Genomic DNA, 14,320 nt, shown 5'->3' on the forward strand with positions numbered 1-14,320 from the left:
TTAGAAACATTTTCTGCACCTTTATAATACCTTCAATAGCGCTTGATATTGTAAGGCTCAGTCTCCAGGCTGGCTGAGAAACCCACCTCAGCCTTGCATGTGGGTTGGGTTTTCTGTCCCTACCCTATGCTCATTGTGCTGATGATGTGGAATCAAATAAGATAATTACAAATATAAAAGTTCTGATAACCTTAGTTTTTAAAATCTTGTTTGAAACATTGGTGTGCTGATTATTGGAAGGTCATTTTAGGAGATCATTCCACATTGTCAAGAGAAATACATACTTGCTATCATACCTATGAAGTTGATTAATTTTCTTAATTTTGACAAGGTGAAGCTCAAAGCTCAATCAAATTTGCATCAATCCAATCATGTCTTTATGTTATTCATTTTGTTTTTCTTGAAGATCATTCTTGCACCACACTCCACCCAAGAGGTACCTCTTCAGTTCATGCCATCCTCCCTAGGTCAGAGCAACCACCTAGCTAAGATCTCCTTCTCATGTGAGCAACTTGGTGATTGGGTCTTCATGGCATCAGGCACCGGCTTGACCCCTACTCCCCTTGACCCTGTTAGTGTGAGTGCAACCCTTGGATCTAATACATCACTCATCATACCATTCAGGAATCCATTGAATGAGGCAGTGGTGGTTGATGTTATACTCTCTGGTAAGTTTATTATAAAGCTTCTCAGCCAATATATTTCTTTCTCCTCTTTGGAATGCCTTTCAAGAGATTATTGGTTGTTTCGAGAGGGAACATCCATTTTTCCTATGAAGTTGCTATGACTGTCCTGTTAGCAAGTCATTACAACACATGTATGCACATCTGCTGCACGCCCAAAGTTTTCACTTCTTCAATTTTCAAAGCTGGCAGACATTTGTGTGTAATTTCTTTTTTTCAATCACTCATTGCTTTGACAGAAACTTACAATTCTGAGAAGCCCTGGAGTCTTTGAAGAACATATCGGGAAAAAAAGACAATTCCATTTATTAAACATGGTTTGCATAAAGCCTGAAGAAGAAACACATCTCAGTGAATTTGAGGCTTCTGGGAATCATTGGAGCCAGTTTGTGTGAATTGTGTGTGGCTTACAGTGGACTTAAGTCACACTTACCAACAAGATTCCTCTATATAATTCATTTTGCAAAGCAGCATTGATGTGAATCTTGCTGTTTAAGCCGCTCATGATTGTAAACTTCTGTACTCTCTCTGATTAGATAACACAGATCTCCTAGACAGAGCCCACAATAGACTTGAGCGTTATAATATCCAGAGTGAGTCGGCATTCTGTCTACTTCTCAAACACACCATGGGGATTCTTGTAGCTCCTAAATCCACCCTGGACATCCCTCTGACCTTTGCTCCTGACAACATGAACCTCCATGAGGCGCTGTGTGTGGTATCAGTCAAGAGAGAAGATGGCACTAGCTGGGAGTATGAGCCATCTAAGGATCCTGATCATCCATACGCAAGAAGGTGAGTGGCTACTGATTGGTAATTCTCGTTTCTTATAGGGTCCTCAAATGAAGATACATTCAACCCTGGTAAATTATGTTAAAGTTGCTGTTCTGCCTCTTAACATCTGAATATGACAGCTGTAAACCAACTTTACCTTTATTAAAATCAAACAAAAGTTCAGACTCTGTTGGACTGAGGACTGCACTGCTAATTGGATTACATGTGCTAGGTATGACATTTTAATGAGAGTGTATATTAGGGGTGCTTACTTGGTATGAGTTGGTGAGTTTGTTTATGTGAGGGGATAACTGACTGAATAAGGGATTATCTGTTCTAACTTAACTGTATTTTAATAGCAAGGTTGATCGCATCATTTTAAAACTAATATCAAACCTTGCCAAATAGCTTCAATCTTTTGTTCTCAAGAGGTGATTGTTTCACATTCTTCACTTGATATTTTGTTCCATCCTAGGGATTATGACCGTCGTGACCCACAAGGAGGCCTTCGAGATATCCGCTGGCTTTATCCCATTCATGGTATTCCAGAATCACAACCTGTTATTGACAGAGGAGCAGTTATCAGTTGCCAGGCACGTAGCCGCATTGAAGAACGCTTAGAAGTCTCACTAACTGGTGCTGTACCTAGCTCTGCCAGTAGCTTCCATCGTACAGTGAAAACAAGAGCTCTGACACCTAAAGGACTTGAGAGGGCTAATACAACAGATGGCGTGGTGGTTGGAGAAGGTAGGTAGACAAATTTAGAATCTTGATCCTACAAATATCACCACAGCAGTGCTGTTTAGGTTTATTATACAAGATCATTCGAGGGTACAATTCTTCTCTTCCAGTTTTTTTTTTTTTAATGATTGCTCAAAAAACAAAATGTTCTTAATTTAATTTTGGGTTTTACTATTTCTAAGCTCTGAATTCTGGCCCAAAAGTGTTTAAAAATTTGCCTCAAAATGCAATTGCCTGACGACTCTTATCAGGAACACATGTACAAGCCACTGCAGGTTTCTGAATAAAACAAAATTACATTGAAGCCAAGGTCGAAAATCTTTAGAATTTACATTTTTTTTTTATTAACATAAATTTAGCGGAAAGAGGTTAGAAAAATCAAAATAGAGTCCTATTTTTTAGAGCACAAGTGCAGTCCTTAGAAAACTGTGGCATATCTTTCACCCGACATTTTTCTTGTAAATATTGTTCCAATATTAAGAAGTTTCAACTTGATTGATTTCTAACAGGAAATACAGTGGCGAGTGAGTTTTCCTATGAATTGATCTATGGCAATGAAGAAGCCCAAGCTCATTTGGAGCATGCTGTGTCTCTTAGTCTTGTACGTAAACAAAGAGATAGACTGTCTGGTATTGTCACGCTCCTCTTCAATGTCATCTATGCACCGTTCAAAATCATGAAGTAAGTGTAGTCTGGTCTTTTAATATAATTGTTTTCTTTTATTTTAGGGTTTTCTTTTGATGTTTTGATTGCCACATTCACTAGTTTGTTTAAAACACTTGATGATACCATTGCATGGAAAACGTCAAATTACTGCAGATTCCGAGGGTGTCACCGAAGGTTAAAGATTTATAAATTTTACTTTTTCAGTAAGTCAAGCTTGGAATTTGTAAAATGTAACCTTATTTTATTCAAAGTATTATTTCCGAGCCTAACACCAAAGTAATTAGTTGTAATTTACTCTTATTTGAGCAGCCATGATGTACAACTGTGTGTAACTGCAGCCACTGGAGGAGTTTGGCGTTATCCAGTTCGCTTTACATCAACTGAGCCAACAGTGGATGATGTTATTACCATAGAGTCAATTGGACTGAACAAGGAAGCATCGGTTGGTTTTAGACTAACAAGTCAAGCAAGGTAAGACTTTGTTCAAGATATGAAGCTCATCTCACTGAGCGGGTTTTAAAAGTGAAATTATCTTTTAACATTGCATTAGAAACAAGTTCTCTTGTTTTCTGGATCATAAGACACAAAGTCTAAGGATTTTGAGAGTCATAATAAGCACCATCTGGAGAGGATTTCTTCAAATCACAACTCTGAGGACTGTTAGGTGTATCAGAAAGGAAACTCAATATCTGCATGCACCCTAATTGTTAACACATGATCAGGAGTCTATGCAGGGAGATCAATTTCCTTCAAATCAGGATCAGTTCCTTTTCTGCATGCACTAGTCTGGGCATGTTTGACATCACCCGCCCATGTTTTTTAGCAGACCTGGTATAAATGTTGTCATAACTAGTTAACTAGTTAACTGCCTTTTTTTAAACACCCTTGTAAAAAAATTGGGGAAACAAAAGTACCTGAACATGACGAGACCTTCACTCCGCCCCTCACAATCCTCAAGTCACACTAAAAGATCTTGCAGAAAGTTGGTACACAAAGGAATTTCTGCGTTTTCAAAAATTCAATTCCCAGCGTGGACTTAAATTTTAGCAAAAGTAGCTTTTTTCTTATCCTTGTTTCCTAAGCACGGACCTCAGGTTCGGCAGACACGACCAGGACTTGAACTGGGGTCAGTCGTTTCAAAACAAATCTATGCCCTAGCAAGACGAGGGTGAAAATGTGCAAGTTTTTAATTTATACAGAATGTTTGAAATTGTTCCATGTATAGATTGAAACTAAACACAGTTTGAGACCAAAGGAATTGGCCTGAAATGAGGCTAGAGTTCAGATATATAGAGCCGTCAAACTGCTTATTCCCTGGTGTGGCATACTTTCCACTTTCCATGTTTCCTTGATAACATTAATAAGATCTAGACATATCCTGCTAAAGGATTAATATCAGCTGGCAGAATAAATAAGTCTGTCAATTTCAATTTGAGCTGGCTCTCTTACATGACAGCTTTGTGGTTTGAAACAGCTGGATCGTAGTTCCGTTTCAAAACACTGGCAAAATGTGTGGGTCATGTTGTATAAGTACTTGTTGAAATGTTGACTAGTATGGACGCAAGACCCACCCTTCAGTTTCAAAAATATTAAGAGTTGCCAATAAATGATAGATCTGCAAAACTTCACTTTTGGGGACTATCCAACATTTTATTTCCAGTGCATCAATTGCATTATAAATTAACTATGGTTCTTGGGCAATTAATATTCTTTAAAAAAAAAGAGCCACTACTGTGTATAAATAAAAACAATTTGTAACTGTTCAAGATTTGAAGAGCCAAAACAAAATCTTAAAGGCTTATATTTTTTAGTTCACTATGACAAATATTTTATACAAATTAATTTTGTAGTTATGTATTTAAAAAAAAATCTTCAGTCCTTAACAATTGTCTTTAAAAAGTTGATGCCAATAAATTGTGAAACAAACACTTTGTTTTTTATTTACTTCTTAGACATCCTGTGGCCTTCACTGCATACTTTGTTGCTGGAAGTGACCAAGAATTCTCCGTCAGCCCACAGACTGGGGAACTGAAAGCTATTGGCACCAATGGAACCTTAATAACAGTTGGATTTCGACCAAAAATCTACGGGAAAAATTATCAAGGGAAACTGGTGGTACAGGTGTGCAATAATTCTTTACTTTTTAAACCCCAAAATTTGCGAAACAAATAATGTTGTCCCCTTAGCAGTATTTTGAAACCAAACATCCTGGCACGAATTGGGCCCATTTTAAAAAAATTGGCCCAAAAATAAAATGTTCTGACATCGCAAAAAAATGCAGTTTTTTTTAACTCGAAATCCTGGCCCGAAAAGGCCCAGTATTTTTTTTTTAATTTGCCAAAAAGTAAAATGGTCCGAAATCGCTCAAAATTGCAAGTTTAACCCCGTTGCAGTTTTTTTAACTCAAAATCCTGGCCCGAAAAAAGCCCATTTGTAAAAATTTGCCAAAAAAGTAAATGGTCCAAAATCGCAAGTTTAACCACTTGCAGTTTTTTTCACTCCAAATTCTGGGCCAAAAAGGCCCATTTTTAAAAATTGGCCAAAAAATAAAATGTTCTGAAATCGCTAAAAATTGCAAGTTTTAATCCCTTGCAGTTTTTTAAGCTCGAAATCCTGGCCTGAAGAGGCCCAGTTTTAAATATTGGCCAATAAAGTAAATGGTCCAAAATCGCAAGTTTAACCCCTTGCAGGTTTTTTTAGCTCGAAATCCTGGCCCAAAATGGCCCTTTTTAAAAATTTGCTAAAAAAATAAAATGGTCCAAAATCGCAAGTTTAACCCCTTGCAGGTTTTTTTAGCTCGAAATCCTGGCCCAAAATGGCCCTTTTTAAAAATTTGCTAAAAAAATAAAATGGTCCAAAATCGCTCAAAATTGCAAGTTTAACCCCTTGCAGTTTTTTTCGACCGCAATCCTGGCTCGAAAAGGCCCATTTTAAAAAAAATTGCCAAAAACTAGAATGGTCCGAAATCGCTTAAAATTGCAAGTTAAACCCCTTGCAGCTTTTTAAACTCGAAATCCTGGCCCGAAAAAGGCCCATTTGTAAAAAAAAAAAAATCAAAAAAATAAAATGGTCCGAAATCGCTCAAAATTGCGAGTTAAACCCCTTGCAGTTTTATTCGCTCAAAATCCTGGCCTAAAAAGGCCCACGTTTTTGAAATTGTCCAAAAAATAAAATGGTCCGAAATTGCTCAAAATTGCAGTTTTTTTAACTCGAAATCCTGGCCTAAAAAAGGCCCATTTGTAAAAATTGGCCAACATATAAAATGGTCAAAAATTGCTCAGAATTGTAAGTTTAACCCCTTGCAGTTTTTTTTAGCTCAAAATCCTGGCCCAAAAAGGCAAATGTTTAAAATTTGGGCCAATTAATAAAATGGTTTTAAATCACTTAAAATTGCAATTTAACCCCTTGCAGTTTTTTTTAAACTCAAAATCCTGGCCGGAAAATCCAAAAAATATAATGGTCCAAAATTGCTCAAAATTGCAAGTTTAACCCCTTGCAGTTTTTTTCGCTCGACATCCTGGGCTAAAAAGGCCCATTCTTAAAAATTGGCCCAAAAATCAAATGTTCTGAAATCGCTAAAAATTGCAAGTTTAACCCCTTGGAGTTTTTTAAGCTCGAAATCCTGGCCTAAAAAGGCCCATTTTAAAAACTTGGCCCAAAAATGAAATGGCCTGAAGGGTTAAGGCTATTTAATCTGAAAAATAACACACTGAGACAATATGACGCAGTTGTAACTAAAACTTCTTTCAATATAATGTGTTTTTATTTCTTTTTCTTTGTTTATTTCAGACAGCAGACATGCAGTGGACATATTCCTTGATTGGAGTAACTCCGGAATACACTCCTCCAGAGGGTCAATCTCGAAGACCAATTGCTGGCCCGCATTCAAGTACCAATCGGCACAGTAAGCCACGCAACTATGTCTTGGACAACCTGAAACTTACAACCACTGCAGTTTCTTCACCCATCAAAGGAGCACCAATTCACATGAAGTGAAGCTTATACATTGTCTAACAGTTAGGGTCAATACTATTTAACAAAATAAAATGAAAAGGTGTACTTTTCATAATATATTAATACATGTACTAGTATCTGTAGAAAGTAAAGTCTTTTTGCAATGGTTTTCATGTACATGTTTAGTCGTGATGTTTGGCCATTGGGGGAAAACAGAAGCATTTTATCTAGCACAAGGGCTGACCTAGACAATGTACATTATTATATGGTCTAGGCTTCAATAGGCTTCTTACAGCATTTGTTAAAGATGCTATGTCAGATTTTTGGCCGATTTGACCCAAACATTTTGATGGGGGTTGAGAAAGTTTGAGCCATTGCTCGAAAAAGTCCGCCAATTATTAGTTGCAGTGAAATAAAGTGCTCAAAATTAGTTTTTGTCGGTATCCCGACAATATATCACGTGACCAATTCTTATGTGTTTTATAAGAAACGTTTTAATGTTTTTGTCATGGTTCCTGACCATTAAAAGTAAAAGTTAAACTTTTTTTCGTTAGCGCGGTTGATACTCTTTGAAATACCATTCACTCAAAAAAATCTATTTTTTAATGTTTGGGGCCAAAAATCTGACATGGCATCTTTAACCATTTCTGAGGGTCATTTAAAAAGGGGGAAATCTGATGAAAGTAGGAAGACTATCCTTCCTGTTATGTGATACTTTCCATTCTAATGTCATTCATTTTGATCAAACTGAATAGTTTGTGTAATTATTGTAAAAGTATTGTTTATGGTTTACTGTATTATTACTTTTGATAAAAGTGTAAGGCCCTATTAAATGAAATTCCATCCAAAGTTGTTACATATTAAATTAAAAAAATGCATTGTGATACTTAGTGTGATTATTATCTATGGGATGCCGTCCATTTAAGTATATTTATACAAGGTTTTCGTATTAACATATATGCAGTTTTTCCTTGAAAAAAAAACCCTGTACATACAACATATTTACATTTTTATAATTACTGCAATGGGAAGGAAACAAGCTGTACAAATTTTATAATGTTTTTTTGTTTGTTAGCCGTGGTTTTTGTTAAGCAATTCATGCCACACAATATTTTAAGTTTTGAGTTGAACAGGATACTTAAATAAAGTACCTTGTATAAATTTGTTTATTTGTGTACTCTTTTATTTGTGTTGCAAAGATGTACATTTCACATCTCTACCTTAACACTTTCAAAGCATTGGTTGTTAATAACAGAGTTGTACCTTCCTACAGTTTGTCTTAAAGAAATGAAAAATTACATGGAATGTAATATCAGCTGTACTGCATCATACATGACAAATCCAAGTCAAGAATTTGAGTTGAGGATTCTTGTACAGTTATGTTACAAACAGTTTTGAATTTTCATGAAGAACCATCTTAAAGGAAACCTTTAATATATTCATCTTGTAGGATGTCAGCCTCAATAGAATAAAAGAACAAACTCTCCATGATACTGTCAGCAAACCAGATATTTTGTCTTTTCAGGTTGACTTGCGTATTTCTGCAGAAAGTTAAGAATAAAAATATGCCTAAATATTCAGTGGAATAAATAGCCTGAGCAGTAATGTTTTAAACAAATTAAAAGCTCAAAATTGCAAGTACCTTGCCGAAAAGGCCCATTTTTAAAAATTGGCCAAAAAATAAAATGGTCCAAAATCGCTCAAAATTGCAAGTTTAACCCCTTGCAGTTTTTTTTGCTCAAAATCCTGGCCCCAAGAGGCCCATTTTTAAAAACTGACCATAAAATAAAATGGTCCGAAATTGCCCTTGCAGCTTTTTTAACTCGAAATCCTGGCCCAAAAAGGCAAATATTTTAAATTTGGGCCAAATAATAAAATGGTTTGAAATCACTTAAAATTACAAGCTTAACCCCTTGCCGTTTTTTGAAGTTGAAATCCTGGCCTGCAATAAGGCCCACTTTTAAAAGTTGACCAAAAAATAAAATGTTCTGAAATCACTTAAAATTGCAAGTTAGACCCCTTGCAGCTTTTGTAATTTAAAATCCTGGCCAGAAAAAGCCAAGTTTTAAAGATTTGCCAAAAAATAAAATGGTCTGAAATCGCAATAAATTGCAAGTTTAACCCCTTGCAGTTTTATTCGCTCAAAATCCTGGCCTGAAAACGCCCATTTAAAAAAAATTGTCAAAAAATAAAATGGTCCGAAATCGCTCAAAATGGCTAGTAGTTTTTTTTCGCTCAAAATCCTGGCGCGAAAAGGCCCATTTAAAAAAAATTGCAAAAAATTAAAATGGCCCGAAATCGCTCAAAATTGCAAGTTTAACCCCTTGCAGTTTTATTCGCTCGAAATCCTGGCCTGAAAAGGCCCATTTTTTAAAAAATTGGCCAAAAAAATAAACGGTCCAAAACCGCTCAAAATTGCAAGTTTAACCCCTTGCAGTTTTTTTAGCTCAAAATCCTGGCCCGAAAACGCCAATTTTATAAAAATTTGCCAAAAAATAAAATGGTCCGAAATCGCTCAAAATGGCAAGTTTAACCCCTTGCAGTTTTATTCGCTCGAAATCCTGGCCTGAAAGGGCCCGTTTTTTTAAAATTGGCCAAAAAATTAAATGGTCCAAAACCACTCAAAATGCCAAGTTTAACCCCTTGCAGTTTTTTTAGCTCGAAATCCTTGCCTTAAAGGCCCAATTTTTAAAAATTGGACAAAAAATAAAATGGTCCGAAATCGCTCAAAATTGCAAGTTTAACCCCTTGCAGTTTTATTCGCTCGAAATCCTGGCCTGAAAAAGGCTCATTTTAAAAAATTGGCCAAAAAATTAAATGGTCCAAAATCACTCGAAATTGCAAGTTTAACCCCTTGCAGTTTTATTCGCTCGAAATCCTGGCCTGAAAAAGGCTCATTTTTAAAAATTTGCCAAAAAATTAAATGGTCCAAAATCACTCAAAATTGCAAGTTTAACCCCTTGCAGTTTTTTTCGCACAAAATCCTGGCGCGAAAAGGCCCATTTAAAAAAAATTGCAAAAAATTAAAATGGCCCGAAATCGCTCAAAATGGCAAGTTTAACCCCTTGCAGTTTTGTTCGGTCGAAATCCTGGCCTGAAAAGGCCCATTTTTAAAAATTGGCAAAAAAAAATAAAATGGTCCGAAATCGCTCAAAATTGCAAGTTTAACCCCTTGCAGTTTTATTCGCTCGAAATCCTGGCCTGAAAAAGCCCATTTTTTTAAAAATTTGCCAAAAAATTAAATGGTCCAAAACCGCTCAAAATTGCAAGTTTAACCCCTTGCAGTTTAGTCAACTCAAAATCCTGGCCCGAAAAGGCCAATTTTTAAAAATTTGCCAAAAAATAAAATGGTCCGAAATCGCTCAAAATGGCAAGTTTAACCCCTTGCAGTTTTATTTGCTCGAAATCCTGGCCTGAAAAGGCCCGTTTTTTAAAATTGGCCAAAAAATTAAATGGTCCAAAACCACTCAAAATGCCAAGTTTAACCCCTTGCAGTTTTTTTAGCTCGAAATCCTTGCCTTAAAGGCCCAATTTTTAAAAATTGGACAAAAAATAAAATGGTCCGAAATCGCTCAAAATTGCAAGTTTAACCCCTTGCAGTTTTATTCGCTCCAAATCCTGGCCTGAAAAAGGCTCATTTTTAAAAATTGGCCAAAAAATTAAATGGTCCAAAATCACTCAAAATTGCAAGTTTAACCCCTTGCAGTTTTTTTTAAGCTCGAAATCCTGGCCTGAAAAGGCCCATTTTAAAAATTGGCAAAAAAGTAAAATGGTGTTTTTAGCTCAAAATCTTGGGCCAAAAAGGCCAATTTTATTAATTAAGGCCAAAATTAGAATGGTTCGAATCCGCTCAAAATTTGCAAATTTAACCCCTTGCAGTTTAGTCAACTCAAAATATTGGCCCCATAAACGACCATTTTAAAAAATTTGCCAACAAATATAACGGTCCAAAATCTTTCAAAATGACAAGTTTAACCCCTTGCAATTTTTTTTAAAGGAAATTTTGGCCCAAGAAAGGTTAATTTTTAAAGAATTTGCCTAAAAATTCACAGATCCGAAATTGCTCAAAACGACAAGTTTAACCCCTTGCAGTTTTGTCACTCAAAATCTTGAGCCCGATAAGGCCCATTTTAAAAAGTTGGTCCAAAAATAAAATGGTCCGAAACTGTTCAAAACAACAAGTTTAACCCCTTGCAGTTTTTTTTTTACTCAAAATCTTGGCCCCAAAAGGCCCATTGCTAATAATTAGCCAAAAAATAACACGGTTTGAAATCATTCAAAACAACAAGTTTAACCCCTTGCATATTTTTTGAACTCAAAATTTTGATGCATTTGTCGAATAGGTTTAGTTTAGCATCCATACGAAGCTTTAAACTAAATATGAAGAATGACTTACACAAAATGTTGCCATTGGTGTGGAGCTTTCATGAAACCTCCTGTAGGCTTCTCTGATGTGCATAGGTCTGATGGCACGGTACTGAACTAATGCTAACAATGAAGATCCACTGGGCTGTAAAGCAAGAGCAAATTTGTTTACTTGAAAGTTATGTTTCCCTTTGGTTTTTATTGATTGCATTTAGAGTTTAAGTGTGTACTGAAGAAACGCACTTTCTTAGAGGAAATATAACTTTCTGGAGTAGGAGGAGTTGAGATCACCAAAACTAAAATAACAAACACTTAAAAGTAAGGATTTCCTAATTCAATATCAAACACAAGGATTAAGACAATTTTGAATTTTTAAACAATCAAATTTTAGCTTAAAAAAATTGAAATACAAGTCTAATACTTGGCAAACTTTAGTGGACGAATTTTGATACAGCGTTCAGAGAACGATAATCATAGGATATTATTATTATTTTTTTTTTTACCCATACATCAATGTGTGTTAGCACTGTATACTCAGTACTCTCCTGAGTCCTGTGAAAAAATATCACAGGCATGTTACTCGGGTGGGATTCGAACCCACAACCCTTGCAATTCTTGATAATCATGAATTGGCTGAATTTTCCTGATTGATATGGCTTACCTTTTTTTTCCTCTTTGATTTTGACTTAGAAACACTGTGCCCTCCAGCTTTTGAATCCCCCTGTGCATGGAATGAACTGTCTGAAGAACTGCTGTTCATTGAGGCATTCAGTGCAGCACCTCCAGCACTGGAGGACAAAAAGGGTGATACCATCTTGCTGTTTGGGGATGTAGGTGATGAAGTTGGTGATTGTAGTGGTGTTGAAGCTGGAGAAGGCTTAGTGGATTTGTTAAGGAAGAGACCCGGAGAGGGGAGGTTATTAGAGCACAGAGAAGCAGAGGTTTTAGTCAGGGGGTCCCATGGGGATGCTTGCATGTCTCTACGGGATAAAAACGCAAGCTCCATTATCTGTCGAGTAAGAAAATAAATAAACAAAAAACAAGTTATCAAACAAATCTCCTCATATACAAGCTACAAGTTATTAAAAAGTCTCTAGTACATCTTCTGAAACAAAACTTTCAACAGTGCAAAAACAACCAGAGCATTTTAACAATTTATATTAGAACAAACTATGTGGATCTTGTTTCAGATGGAAATATTAAACTAAAATTATTAAAGGGTGGCTGCAGTGGTGTTTTTAATAATTTAAACGATTAAATGTGACTTTTTAAACCTGAAATATTTTTTTATTATTTTTTATTAAATGTGCAAGTATTTTAAAAATGGTTTTCAAGAGATTAGGGGAACCCACCCCGCCCCTAAAAGGGAGCCGTCAGGCCCCCTGGCTGTGTGCATATAGAGACGTGTGCACTGTGTGGCCTGGTACCTAGGCGCGTGTAGTTAGGGACCAGACTCTTTTTGTCAACGATATGTTTGAATTCCCGACGTGACGTCGATGGTAGGGGGCAGTAACAATCCACAAAAGGGGGGGGGCATGACTTATTTGCTTATTAAAACACATTTTATTGAGGTTCAATACATATATCAGAAATAAATGACAGCAAAATTAACTGTTTTATTTGAATTCACTGCGGCATCCCTTTAAAATCACTAGCCTCATTTGGGACCTACTGTGGTGTCAATGAAATTAATGATGTAAGAAAGTCATTCTAAGATGAACTATAAAGACCATTTTGCACTGAGCCACTTGGGTATGTGTGTTGTGTGAAAACCTTCATATACACAAATCTTTACCCTTTCTTCTAAGATCAGAAAATATACAATGTCTTTATTAAGAAGCAATAAACAATGGTTTGTTCAAACAAATGTGTACTCCAAGTTACTAGGCATTCTTGAATTACACAGCTAAAGCATAGACCCTCCCTTGTCAATGGTGATCAAAAGGTCATAATTCGGCGTCAAGTAGGGCCATTAAATTGGGCCGAGATTGATGTTACAGAAAATGAACACACAAAGATGTTTAGATTACTCCAATACAAACCTGAGCTACTGCTTCATATGCTAGATACTGCAGAATCTCCAGCGCAAATGGGTTGGGTTTGGGCTCCAAGGTTGAATAATCCAACCATTCCTTGAACTTAGAGCCCTTCTTAGCTGCTTGAAACAATCAATGGCATAAAACAAAAACATTAGACTGGAATATTGCCTAGAGAGGGTTTAGATACATGACATGTGGCACCGTGTCTTCAAATTGCCTGTGTGTATAGTTGCTGAAGGATAGAAGTAAGCACAAACTTAGGGGGTACTTGTGGAGGATTTAACTATAATATTTACCAGGGGGAAAGATACATTTAATACTTCACCATCTAGAATTTAAAACCCTTACTGAAATTGCGATATGAAGCTACATGAAACCGCTCATGAAATTATTTTTATGCATACGATACACTATGCATTTTATGGCTAATATGGTTAGCCATTCGTCAATGAAACTCAGTTTGGAAATCCATAGGTATAAAGATGTTTATCATTGACATTTTACAGATTTCAATGGCTTGATTTTTGTCAAGTTGTGTTTCTCCATTATGTAATGGCCAATCACCGCCCCACACCAGTTGAACCAACAGTATCCCAAAAAGAGATAAAATCCTCATGGCATTGATCCGTCTTTGCAAAAGCTTGGCTAGTATGTGAAAGGAACAGGTCTTAGATAAAGGCATTAGGCACTAATCCATCCAAAGATTTAATCTGTTCATTGTTTTAATGCTTTTTGATCAGGGCAAACGAACAGTGACTACAAGGACAAGTTGGCAGTGTACGCACAAGTCCCTACAGTGTCTCACCACATGTGACCGATAGACATGATCACAGCCAACCAAACAGAAACTCAAATGCCAGTTTATAAGACCACCTCTGAGTGTTTCATAATAGTTCAGTGCATTATTGCTTCTTATACAGTGAACTTAAACAGTTAACATTTAAAATTCAATATTCAAAACAGACATCCAGGCGTTGATCAAATAAACTCTTTGACTGTGTAAACATCGCAACACTACTCTTTAGCAACATTTGTAAATATTCATCTTATCTTTATGAATATTACAGATAAGATTTATAAGTAAGCAAGCAATAACTC

General features: G+C 36.2%; 2 protein-coding genes across 3 annotated transcripts in view; one reads left to right on the plus strand and one right to left on the minus strand.

The window, feature by feature from the left end:
- LOC139946888 (cilia and flagella-associated protein 47-like) overlaps window positions 1-8,327 on the plus strand; it is a 34,973-nt gene extending 26,646 nt beyond the window's left edge. For both annotated transcript variants that reach the window (XM_071944651.1, XM_071944652.1), the window contains 7 exons: window positions 407-668; window positions 1,220-1,478; window positions 1,933-2,204; window positions 2,708-2,879; window positions 3,174-3,335; window positions 4,817-4,985; window positions 6,654-8,327. In XM_071944651.1, the coding sequence (XP_071800752.1) occupies window positions 407-668; window positions 1,220-1,478; window positions 1,933-2,204; window positions 2,708-2,879; window positions 3,174-3,335; window positions 4,817-4,985; window positions 6,654-6,860 (1,503 nt within the window). In that variant the 3' untranslated portion in view covers window positions 6,861-8,327. The remainder of the gene's footprint in view (window positions 1-406; window positions 669-1,219; window positions 1,479-1,932; window positions 2,205-2,707; window positions 2,880-3,173; window positions 3,336-4,816; window positions 4,986-6,653) is intronic.
- The window catches only part of LOC139946903 (uncharacterized), a 50,162-nt gene continuing 44,062 nt past the window's right edge, over window positions 8,221-14,320 (minus strand). Inside the window, exons 6-9 of the mRNA XM_071944680.1 lie at window positions 13,226-13,338; window positions 11,845-12,192; window positions 11,215-11,328; window positions 8,221-8,359 (exon numbers count right to left, since the gene is read on the minus strand). Of these exons, the coding sequence (XP_071800781.1) occupies window positions 8,315-8,359; window positions 11,215-11,328; window positions 11,845-12,192; window positions 13,226-13,338 (620 nt within the window). The 3' untranslated portion in view covers window positions 8,221-8,314. The remainder of the gene's footprint in view (window positions 8,360-11,214; window positions 11,329-11,844; window positions 12,193-13,225; window positions 13,339-14,320) is intronic.

The sequence above is a fragment of the Asterias amurensis genome, chromosome 14 (genome assembly GCF_032118995.1).
Source record: "Asterias amurensis chromosome 14, ASM3211899v1".
NCBI lineage: Eukaryota > Metazoa > Echinodermata > Asteroidea > Forcipulatida > Asteriidae > Asterias > Asterias amurensis.